General features: G+C 40.7%; 1 protein-coding gene across 1 annotated transcript in view; it reads right to left on the reverse strand.

Annotated features, from left to right (window-relative positions):
• Positions 1-3,952: 3,952 nt before the first annotated feature.
• Positions 3,953-12,925, reverse strand: part of LOC124553358 (RNA-binding protein 48) — a 62,511-nt gene continuing 53,538 nt past the window's right edge. The window contains exon 5 of the mRNA XM_047127231.1: positions 3,953-4,237. Coding sequence (XP_046983187.1) covers positions 3,953-4,237 — 285 coding nt within the window. The remainder of the gene's footprint in view (positions 4,238-12,925) is intronic.

Below are 12,925 nucleotides of genomic sequence, written 5' to 3' on the forward strand. Positions count from 1 at the left end.
TTGCTCTAAGAGGTTTAGGGAATCGATGAAAATCTTGACTATTCTCACAGTTGAATACTTAGTGTTCGTGACAATGGTGTGGAAAGATGCAGGTTTAATTTTCTCCTCAGATCTTCTGAGGTAGGGAGTTCTGGTACAGGGTCCACGCAGTCTCACAAGACCAAATGAGGAGATGCTCAAATGAAGAAGCAGTGACACCGACAGGATTCATCTACATCTGTTCACAAAGTAAGTGTACTAGATTTCTCCGGAAGGTGTACACGATCAAAGGCAGAGCCACGTGTGAAAACACCCACGTGATTTACCAACTGACCTGCCTACACTGTGAAGCTTTCTATGTGGGAATGACCAGCAACAAACTGTCCATTCGCATGAATGGACACAGGCAGACAGTGTTTGTTGGTAATGAGGATCACCCTGTGGCTAAACATGCCTTGGTGCATGGCCAGCACATCTTGGCACAGTGTTACACCGTCCGGGTTATCTGGATACTTCCCACCAACACCAACCTATCCGAACTCCGGAGATGGGAACTTGCCCTTCAGTATATCCTCAACCTCCGCTAATTTCAAGTTGCCGCCGCTCATACCTCACCTGTCATTCAACAACATCGTTGCCTCTGTACTTCCACCTCGACTGACATCTCTGCCCAAACTCTTTGCCTTTACAAATGTCTGCTTGTGTCTGTGTATGTGCGTATAGATATGTGTGTGTGTGTGTGTGTGTGTGTGTGTGTGTGTGTGTGTGTGTGTGTGTGTGTGTGTGTGTGTGTGTGTGTGCGTGCGCGAGTGTATACCTGTCCTTTTTTCTCCCTAAGGCAAGTCTTTCCGCTCCCGGGATTGGAATGACTCCTTACCCTCTCCCTTAAAACCCACATCCTTTCGTCTTTCCCTCTCCTTCCCTCTTTCCTGATGAAGCAGCCGTTAGTTGCGAAAGCTAGAATTTTGTGTGTATGTTTGTGTTTTTTTGTGTGTCTATCAACCTGCCAGCGCTTTCGTTTGGTAAGTCACATTATATTTATTTTTAGATATATTTTCCCACGTGGAATGCTTCCTAAAAACACAGATGATGTGACTTACCGAACGAAAGTGCTGGCAGGTCGATAGACACACAAACACAAACATACACACGAAATTCTAGCTTTCGCAACAAACTGTTGCCTCATCAGGAAAGAGGGAAGGAGAGGGAAAGACGAAAGGATGTGACACACACACACACACACACACACACACACACACGAGGCAACAGTTTGTTGAATTTCGTGTGTATGTTTGTGTTTGTTTGTGTGTCTATCGACCTGCCAGCACTTTCGTTCGGTAAGTCACATCATCTGTGTTTTTAGATACATTTTTCCCACGTGGAATGTTTCCCTCTATTATATATATATATTGAATGAAAAGACGATAATCTGAAGGCATCAATTTAGCAGAATACGGTGGTTGTTCAAAACATCCCACCGAATGAGTCCGAGAACTTCTCAACGACTAATATTGTGTGAGGACAGGCGTTGTCGTGGAACACACACACTCCTCTCATCGACATTCCCCTCCTTTTGTTTTTAATGCTCCTTTTGAGTTTCTCCAGGTCTCACAATATCACTGTGCACCGATGGACTCCACCCGAGACAGAAGTGCAGCCAAAATGGTGTCTTTTTATCCCCAAAACACTTAGGCCACATTTTCTTTGTTCAAAATGGTGGTTTTGAGTTTTTTGGCAGAAGCGGAATTTGTGCGATGCCACTATGACGACTGTCCTTTAATGGTATGTAATGGGCCACCCACATTTCATCTCCTGTTACAACAGAGCTCAGAACATTCCTCACCTTCCAATTCCAGTCACTCGAGAAACTCACGAGTGCTACTGACCTGATCTTTCTGGTGCTGCTCTGTGAGCTGTTCTGCGACCCATCTTGCACACAGTTTGCAGTACCCCAGTCTTTTTCTGAGTGTCTTGTATAAGAGAGTTGTGGAAACAGCAGAAATTTTATCCACTGTCAATCGGTGGTCCCATCGGTCAAAATGGAAAGTCTTCCACTCCTTCTGTTCATCATGAACGTTTGTTGGTCGGTTGGGTTGGTTTGGTGGAAGAGACCAAACAGCGAGGTCATCGGTCTCATCGGCTTACGGAAGGATGGGGAAGGAAGTCGGCCGTGCCCTTTCAAAGGAACCATCCCAGCATTTGCCCGAAGCGATTTAGGGAAATCACGGAAAACCTAAATCAGGGTGGCTGGACGTGAGATTGAACCGTCGTCGTCCCGAATGCGAGTCCAGTGTGCTGAACATTTGTTGTCTCCACTAGACTTCCTACACCATTTGCACTCATTGTGTTCATAACACCTTCAATACAAACCATTTTGATTTTTGAAAAAACTTCAGTACATGTTGTTCCTCCTGTGAGTAGGAAGTAGATCACAACACATGGCCCTCACCTGGCGGTCTTTCTTACTGACACCTCTCCCACAACTGGACACTACTGTGCTAGTTTACATACTACCGTGTGCCTGTGATGCTTACTCTGTTGGCCTTCTTGATCGATTTATTAATTTTAGTAACCAATGTCGCTATGATGACATCACAATCACTAATCCCTGTCTCTACACCGGTGATTCCTAACCTTTTCTACCTGGCACCCCTCTTTGCAACTCCAGAATGTCTATGCCCCCCCTTTATTTATTGTATTTATTTATTTTTGCTTCTTTAAAAAATCTTTGCTGAACAATAATCTTCAGTCCACACTTTAGTAAGAGAGGATTATAAAATGTAGAGAAATACAAAACTATAATGTTTCAAATGACTTGGTAGCAAAACTCTTGAACAACACTTTTCAATCTAAAATTTTTTGTGTGGTGGAAAGTCACAACAAAAACCCAGGATATCAATGGGACAGTTGGAACTTTTTTCTTCAGCAGCTCCTGAATGTTTGGTTTGAAACTAGTTATAGCACATCGAAGGTCACTCTCCACGTTCAGACAATTGTAGTGTTTTGCTCTCACAATGGCTAGCTATTCTCAAGGATCCAATCTCACACATAGGTAAGTAAATGACTACTGTATGAAGGCTTAAAAGGCTTCCTCTGCCACTCCTGGATAAGTAGGAAGTAAACCAGCTGAAAATTCTTCCAAGCCCATTTGCTGAAGCTATTCTTTAGCAATCTAGTCACATTTCAACATCCTGCATCTGCATCTGCATCTGCCCCCCCCCCCCCCCCCCCCCAATAAATATCTCACACCCTCCCAAGCGGAATGCTCCCCAGGTTGGCAACCACTTCTCCACACTGGCACTGTCATTAATGTCAAGCCTATTTGTAGCTACAAGGTCCAAAACATTTCCATTGTGCATGGGCTGTCGAACAAGCTGCTCGAGACGGATTTTGGAAAACATGTTTACAAGTATTTTACAAGACTGCCTGTCCATACCACCTGCAAAGAATCTATAGACATCCTAGTCTATATTTGGTGTGTTAAAGTCACCTCCAACTAATATTGCACGGTCTGGGTATTTTCATGCCTTCTCTGCATTATACAGGGTTTATTACAACTAATGACACAAAGGTACTCACCTGAAAGCACACAATACCAGAAGCTAGAAAGTCCTGCAAAATGCAAATCCTAAGAGCCACAAGCCCCTCCTCAACCTTGACACCACGTAACGGGCAGTAATGACTTGAGGCACTGTTGACATGTCAATCACCTCTGTCACTATCATACATCACTCCTCATATTGCCTAGTAGATAGCAGAGGGCCAGTCAGAACAGGCAAAAGCCTAACTTGTGAGTAGTGTTCAATGAAAAGTTTGAACCTGGATGGACAGATGGGAGTCTCAACCACGGTTTTCCAAATTCTGGATCTAGTGTCTCACCACTGCCATTGTCACCTCAATCTGTCTATAAGCTGCAGGCATCACATGCGGGCATAATAAAGTGTGTATATGGAGTACAACCTAAAGAGGAAACTTACCCGTCTTTGTGTTCATCCTTTTTATGGCTTTTCTTGAATACCACCCTCTTCACGCCTACTTGCCGAGGCACGAATTTGGCCTCGTACTTCCGAGAGGTCGGTACCGATGACGGGGCACCCAATGTCTGCGAATGCTGAAGCGACGGAGGCACGGGACCAGTTGTAGGTGGATTCCTTGTAGCGGGTGCAGCGCGGAGGACACCAGGGTGGGATGCAACTATCCGCCTCTCCCGGACTCCCGCACGTATCCATTCCTCGTCCGGTAACTGTGGGCCGAAGGGCTGCAATTGCATAAAGAATTTTATCACATCATAATCCATCCAGTCTGGCATGTGAACCTACATTTAACAGAAAAAACAGCTTTACCAAAGAATGGGACCAAAACAATACAGGCAGAGACGCTTTACATATAGCACCAATGCAAAAAGAAAAACTTTTTAAATGCTGAATTCCTGGCACAATCAATAGATATTTTACAAAAATAACTGGTTTCAATTACAATCAGCAATCCTGGTTGTGATAAGAAGCAACAGTAAACTTAAATTTTACGTGTATATAGCTATGAGATCAACTTACATACACAACATCTGCTAATAATGGTTACGCCTATGAAATATCTTATGATGGCATCAAGGAGTTAACATTTTCAAAATTTTCTGTCAGTCATGGTTTCTGTCTCCTTTAATGTGGCAGACCAAAGCACACAATAATGAAGTGACTAATACTGTACTTAGTTGTGGACGAGTTAATCTGGCATGCTCCCCAGGTGCTGCAGATGTGTCTAAATGGGGCCCCTGGAGTTTCCTGACATGCTATTGATGTGTTTATGCACCCCTTCCACCAATCTCTCACTGCTCCAGATGAGTTACTTCCATATCTCAATGAATAAAGAAGTTTTGAGTATTTACCATACAACATATGTGCCTCTTTGTGTGCTATCATTTACAAAAAACCTCATTTTGGTATCTTGAACCATTTATGAATATGATTACTCTTATGACCACACAATCTGCAATGCACAGGAACCAACACAGGTGCATCACACACTACCAGCCATCAGATATAAAAGTCAATAACTAGATAACTAAATGAGATATAATTCCCCTCTCAACTTTAAATAAAATTTTGACACCTTATCTAAATTACATACACTACAACATAAGAGCTAAAATCAACCATACACAAAATTTATGCAAAGTATTTTTACTTCTGCAAACACTTTAAAATTCCATTCATAGGTTTACTTAATTTGATGAACTAAAGCAACTATGACGTATAACAAAAAGGAATTCAGTCCTTTATCGAGGGAAGGTATCAGAGCATAAGGTGTGAAAAAATCAAATCTTGTCACCTAATAGTTTTCTTAAAATCTGATAATAAGTATTTCATTGTGCCTGGAACGCCATCGCTCAGCACAGGTGCCAACATCTGGAGAGCAGTACAGCCATAGCAAAAGCTGCTCTCAGCACAGAATGCAGACAGCACATCTGCAGCAGCAAAAGGGTTAATATTCAACCTGATCCACACTTTATGTTAGCACTGACTGCAATTTATATACTGTTTTATCAGATACGTAAAAAGTCATGTAAATATACTATTTACTGTTTTGCACGTAACTTGTGAGGGAGTCTCGTACACCAATGAAAGCTACTTATATTATGATGCAACACAAATCCATAAACATTATAAAAATGTATTTGTGTGCTTTCCAAATCTCCTACTAAACCACTGGACCAATTTCAACCAAATGTGGTACACATATGCCTTCCTGACAGGTAACAATTGCTGATAGGGTAAGGAGCACCTACCTATCACAGTTCAGTAGCCATTACATCATAAACAATGAGATGCATGAAAAACTGCTACATCATGCATGAAGTTTAAATTTATTACTTCTGTGCTACTAACTGTATTTGCAACACATTTTTCAGACAATATCCAAATATGCGGTTGAATGTACCTACACAAACACATCATTGTATGACACACAGTTCAAGAGATATGACATCATAAATACTGAGATGCATGAAGAAACGCTGCATCATAATTGAAGCTTTAATACGAGGCTCATTCCGAAAGCAATGCCTCCAACTTTTTTGGTGACTTCGGACATCCGCACCAGATATCACTGGTGTAGTGTTAATGCTTGAACCTTTCTCTTTTATTTGTAGGTGGTTCCATTGTTCTACAGTAATTGGTACCAGCAGAGGAGTATTCCAAAATGGGTGTCTGATATGGACGTGCATATAAAACAGTGATGTGTGATTCAATTTCTCATTGCTGAAGAAATTGCACCAATTGCAATCCATCAACACTTGTTAAACATGTATGGAGACAATAAAATAGATGTGATCTATGTGAGGTGATGGGTAAGGCATTTTCAAGGTGGTGAAAAGGGTGTACATGACAAGCCACGGCACAGTCGACTCTCCACAGTTGTCATTCCTAGCAATAAAGAGCGTCTTGATCAACCCATCCATGCTGATCGGCGGACAGCTTCCAGACGACTGTGTGCAAAGCTGAATGTTGGCTGTAATTCCTTGGAAACAATGTTGGAACATCTTGGTTATCTCAAAGTCTGTGCAAAATGGGTCCTGCGGATGCTTACAGGACAACAAAAAAGTTATTGAATTGAAATTTATTGGGATTTGCTTCTGAATAGCATTGCCACCGGAGATGATGCGTATTGTCACCACTACAAGCCAGGCTATAAAAGACAGTCCATGGAATGGTGATGTGCGAATTCTCTGTAAAAGAAGAAATTCGAGACACAGCCTTGTGCAGTTCAAGTGATTTGCAGTATCTGGGCCAACCAGGGTGTGGTTCTTTGCGTGTCCTGGAGTCTGGAGAAACTGTCAATTCAGCACTCTACAACGCGACACTGACTAAGCTGAAAGCCTGAATTTCCAGGGTAAGGCCAGAGAAGACCAACTTTCACCTGCAACATGATAACGCCAGCCCCCACACCAGTTTTGCGACCACTCAACCCACTGCAAAATTCGGCAGGAGTGTCTTAACACACACACACTGTACAGTCCAGATTTGGCACCTCCTGACTTCCATCTCTTTGGGCCTCTGAAAGATGGACTACCTGTTGAACATTTTCAAGATTTGAATGCTGTTGTCAAAGCGTTAAGAAAGTGGTTAGCCTCAGCTGGTTCCGATTTTTACATGCATGGCATGCAGGCTCCGATTCATCATTGGCAAAGATTCATAACGAATGGTGGTGACTATACAGAAAAATGTCAGTCTGTAACTGAAATATTGTTGTATTTAGCTGTGCTGGTGTCATTTACGTATCTCCTGTAGTTTTCATGAATGGTTCATCACTGGTAAAAGTGAATAATGGATGGTGGCGACTGTGGAAAAACGAATCTGCAGCTGAAATCTTGCTCTACTTATCTGTGCTATTGTGATTTATGTACCTCCTGTAGTTTTCATGTAAGAAAATAGGAGGCATTGCTTACGGAATGACCCTCGTACATTTGTTCTTCACTAATAAGACACTCCTACAGTTGGGTCAACTTTAAGAAATCCCTGATACCTGGTAACACTTTTGACAGTTTTCAACAGCAAAGTGCAAATGGCTGAAGGTGAAAACAATAGACACCTACAGAGCTACAAAGAGGCATTGCCGTAGAGAAGTTTACAAAATGGCATTGAAAGCACACAAAGCAGGTGCACTTACTTACATTTGTATGTTCTATGTACCAGGTGATCAAGAAGTCAGTATAAATTTGAAAACTGAATAAATCACGGAAGTAATGTTGGAGTATTATTAAAGCCATGAATATTTTGAACTGAACTGTAAATATTTATGTTCTGTTATTCTGAGTAATCAATTTATGTCTACACATCATTATGTTCACGACACTGTTATTGATCTGAAGTTAAACTGCTTGATCTGCTGAGAATTTTTCCGGGTTGTGTGGCCGTGGTCCATGGAACTCTTCAATCCCTGAAGTTTCGTCCAAGGCTACGTTGGACATCTTCTTAGGTGCTCCTGGTTGTGCTGAGTCTTGCCGACTGATGAGTCGGACGTCGAAGAGCGGCCTAAATACTGTGGAAAGTGGCCATGGTCTGGGTTTCACGTGATAGCAGAGATAAACCGTGTCAAGATAAAATGTTTTAACTATCGATTATAGTACATCAAAGATAAAAACTACTCATCGATTCCGTAGTGCCACAGTCCATATATCACTGAGTTTCGTGGCTTCTGGCTGTTGATATACTTTCCGGGATGTGAGGTCATGGTCCAAGAACTTTTCTGCTCCTTACATTTCGTCCAGGACTGCGCTGGACTTCCTCAGAGGTGCTGCTCCGCTGAGTCTTGCTGACTGACTCAGTGTCTTCTTCTCTGTTAAAATTATCCCCATTTTTATATATTTTGATGGCTTCTCTATATAGCCATGTATAATAGTTCATCACAGTACATAAAACTTCAGTTTCCGAAAATTCCACGATGTGGTCACCTGATTGAAGAACATGTTCCTCCATGGCTGATTTGTCTGTTTTCCCTAGTCAGCAAAGACTTATGTTCCTTCAACCGTGTATTCACACTTCTCTTTGTAGTTCCAATGTAGACCTTGCTGCACGTACACAGAATTGGAACTACAAAGAGAACTGTGAATACACGGTTGAAGGAACATAAAAGTCTTTGCCGGCTAGGGAAAACAGACAAATCAGCCGTGGCAGAACATGCTCTTCAATCAGGTGACCACGTAGTGAAATTTTCAGAAACTGAAGTTTTATGTACTATGATGAACTATTATCCACGGCTATATAGAGAAGCCATTGAAATATATAAACATGGAGATAATTTTGAGAGAAAAGAAGAAGCCATGAAACTCAGTGATATATGGACTGGGGCACTACAGAATCGAAGAGAAGTTTTTATCTTTGATGCACTATAATCGATAGTTAAAACATTTTATCTTGACACGGTTTATCTCTGCTATCACGTGAAACCCAGACCATGGCCACTTTCCACAGTATTTAGGCCGCTCTTCAACATTCGACTCATCAGTCGGCAAGACTCAGCACAACCAAGAGCACCTACGAAGATGTCCAACATAGCCTTGGACATCAATGTCAGGGATTGAAGAGTTCCATGGACAATGGCCCTACAACCCGGAAAAATTCTCAGCAGCTGAAACATCCGGTCATGAGAGCCTTCATTGTATGATTAAACCGCTTGACTGTAAATTTGTCAAAATTGTAAATTTCATGAGATATATGCAAATTTGGATTACTGTGACTGTATAAATACTAGGGTGTCTGAACGTCTGTCAGAGTTGATTTTCAATCTGTATTTAGTCAGTTTTAGCATCAGTTGATGGTGTATCATGAAAAGTTGTTTAGATACAGTGTCAAAATGTATATAACCCATCTTATTTTATTTTATTTCTGAGACGGTACATGCATCAATACTTGGTCCCTTCTATCGACAGTGAAGTAATGATGGGCTTGACGAAAAAAGAATCGGAACTTAACCTGTTAATGGCTGAATTGTTTTTCTTGTTCATTATTATACAGTTATTACTTTCAACTTTGTCACATTGGAAAAGCAGCATTTAAAATGAAAAAGAGATATTTACTTTTCTAGTTTTAATATACTCTACTGTGCTAAATGTGTATTGCTAAGCACTGCTGAGAGCAAAACATACACTTATATGAAAAGGTTACAAATTTTGCACTGAAAGAACCAAATTACATTTGATTACAAATAACAAACAAAAACAACAAATTACTTGATATGATGAAAAAAAAAAAAAAAAAAAAAACGCAGTCCAAAGCCCCACATTATATTTCGTGCACTGGGTACATGCTGATGTCCTACAAATTATTCCAAGACACTATCTTCATCTGAGTTCCCGTATTTTCACAATCAAGTGCTTCATTCCATCAAGCCAGAATTTGTCTTCTACAGTATTAGAGTTCAGGGTTCCTCCAGGTCCTTTTGCTGGCATTGAATACTTCCTGTATACCTGAGTATTTCTCTTTTGAAAATTTATGACAGATTGTATTTCCCCATGTGCAGTAGAGTATCAAGTCATTGTGTACAGTTAGACCCAATAACCAATTGAAAAGAGCCCAGTACCATTTTCTGTCACTGATATTTGTCCTCTACTGAGTCACACTCGGACTCACTGGGTCAGTTTGTGATGGTTCACGCCCCCCCCCCCTTTTTTTTCCCCCGCCCCCATGGATTGTCCTTGGTGTTGGCGTACTGTGTTGCTATATGGGCTGAAAAATGGGGGTGGAAGTTCAACACTGACAACTTTAAATGATGTAGCCGACAGGTGCGCATTTGCATTTCACAGTTCTTTACTTTCACTGTACCCCCCCCCCCCCCCCCAACCCCAATATATACATTTACTAGTTAACTATTGTTTAACTTTTGATAAGTCTCATTGATAGCTTGCAGGCAAACCTCCACATACTGCTACAATAGTTTACTATTTAACATTTATGAGCACTAAAAACCTAACCACAAAGTTCACAGTTCTTGAAGAATAGAAAGGTATGTATGGAGGATACACTGTCATTGTTATAACACACAGCCTAATTGTTTAACACTTATTTCAGAGTTAAGTTAAAGCATTGTTGTTGTTCTAACCAACACAGGTTTCTCGTCTGAAACTTATCCGTGGACTGACTGTCTTGGGACCAAAAATTGGGGCCCTTATATATCCTCACAATAATAGGTACTGAAACTACACATTGTTCAAAGTTTAATTTACAGATTTTACAATTAAAAATTAACTCATTAAATTAATTGAATACATCGAAATATTGGTTCTTTTTGACAGTTTCTTCTACTACAAGACTTAGGCCGAATTATTTGTTTAAATCATGAAATTAACATATATAGTTACACAAACAATACTTTGACAAAACTGTTAATTACTTCGGAATTAATTAAGGGCAGGCTTTGCTAGCCTGTTTTCGAATAGAGCCAAACAGATCCTTTAGGAAAACTATTAGTTGTTCCTACAAATGTTTATAATTAGTACAGAATTTATATTTGTTTATATGTTAGCAATAGAATTTAAGTGTCAAAACAATCACTGATTTCACCCTATAATGAAAGTATTAACTAGGAATAGTCCAAATAAATTAGAAAATTAATTACATGCATAAAACTAAGCACAAAATTAGATCTTGTGTTATATTCTTTAAAACTGGGGGCCAACCTTTCTCTTTCACAAAAATGCAGATTACACTCGTGTATGTTAATGGTAATTAGTTAAAAGTGAAAAAAAGAATTTAAGGAGGCAGATGGCTAAACAAGAGGAGAAGTAAAAATATCCAAGCTTGCTTCGTCACAAGTTCAGCTTCAGGATGGACGTTAGGGGAACTATAATGTGTTTCTTTGAGTGATGAGGATTATCTTTTAACATTAGTTACTAGTTTTATACCAATTGTATTTGATGGTGCAGAAACAAAGGATCTCTCACACCATTTACACAGAAACAGACAATTTCCATTTTACATCTTTCTCTAGTTCCTTTTTGTTTGAATGGGGGCAAATTTGAGGGACTGGATTTCCTCTTATAGCCCAGTTGTTTTCAAAATAATACAAAATTACAACAGCACCGGGGATAATAGAATAACCCATAACAATTATTAGAGTGCTCTTATTTGTGCTTATTGTTACTGTTATGTACCTTTGAAAATGTAACGTATGTCCCTGTGATACTAATAACATTGCATAAATTCAAACAGAAGGCAAGTGATAGTTCATGTATTACAGAAATATGCACAGTTTTTGAACAGTTAACTATTTTATCATTCAACAAATGGTGGCTCTGAGCACTATGGGACTCAACTGCTGCGGTCATTAGTCCCCAAGAACTTAGAACTAGTTAAACCTAACTGACCTAAGGACATCACAAACATCCATGCCCGAGGCAGGATTCGAACCTGCGACCGTAGCGGTCTTGCGGTTCCAGACTGCAGCGCCTTTAACCGCACGGCCACTTCGGCCGGCATCATTCAACAACTATACTTTCAACTGCCAACTGTTCCCAACAGTGGACTGCTTCTCACAACTACTAGCACAGGAGTGAAAGAAAAAATGTTCAATGATCCTTAAATAAACATAACAAAATTATAGTTCATTGTTGTTCAAAGATCAGTAAAAGTGTAGTCATCTCATGTGTAACATTAAATGCAACATGGGCGCTAATTAGTTGTCTCAACATTGTGACCTTCTGCCACAATTTTATTGGCAGCTGTAAAAAGATTCAAGAGTTGTTTGAAGCAAATTAAAAGTTAAAATTAACATCATTTCTTCATACCATTTTAGCAGATAGTTACACTACTCTATGAAAAAAATGCCATGAGTTCCAGAATAGTAATAGACTCAGCAGAAAACTCCCTGAAATTAAAACTGTGCACTGGACACGGATTTGAGCCCTGAATCTCTGCATGCAAGTGTTCTATCAACTAAACTATCCGAATATGACTCGTGACCCATCTACATCTACATCTACATTGATACTCCGCAAGCCACCCAACGGTGTGTGGCGGAGGGCACTTTACGTGCCACTGTCATTACCTCCCTTTCCTGTTCCAGTCGCGTATGGTTCGCGGGAAGAACGACTGTCTGAAAGCCTCCGTGCGCGCTCTAATCTCTCTAATTTTACATTCGTGATCTCCTCGGGAGGTATAAGTAGGGGGAAGCAATATATTCGATACCTCATCCAGAAACGCACCCTCTCGAAACCTGGCGAGCAAGCTACACCGCGATGCAGAGCGCCTCTCTTGCAGAGTCTGCCACTTGAGTTTATTAAACATCTCCGTAACGCTATCACGGTTACCAAATAACCCAGTGACGAAACGCGCCGCTCTTCTTTGGATCTTCTCTATCTCCTCCGTCAACCCGACCTGGTACGGATCCCACACTGATGAGCAATACTCAAGTATAGGTCGAACGAGTGTTTTGTAAGCCACCTCCTTTGTTG

Source organism: Schistocerca americana, chromosome 11, assembly GCF_021461395.2.
Source record: "Schistocerca americana isolate TAMUIC-IGC-003095 chromosome 11, iqSchAmer2.1, whole genome shotgun sequence".
Taxonomy (NCBI): Eukaryota; Metazoa; Arthropoda; class Insecta; order Orthoptera; family Acrididae; genus Schistocerca; species Schistocerca americana.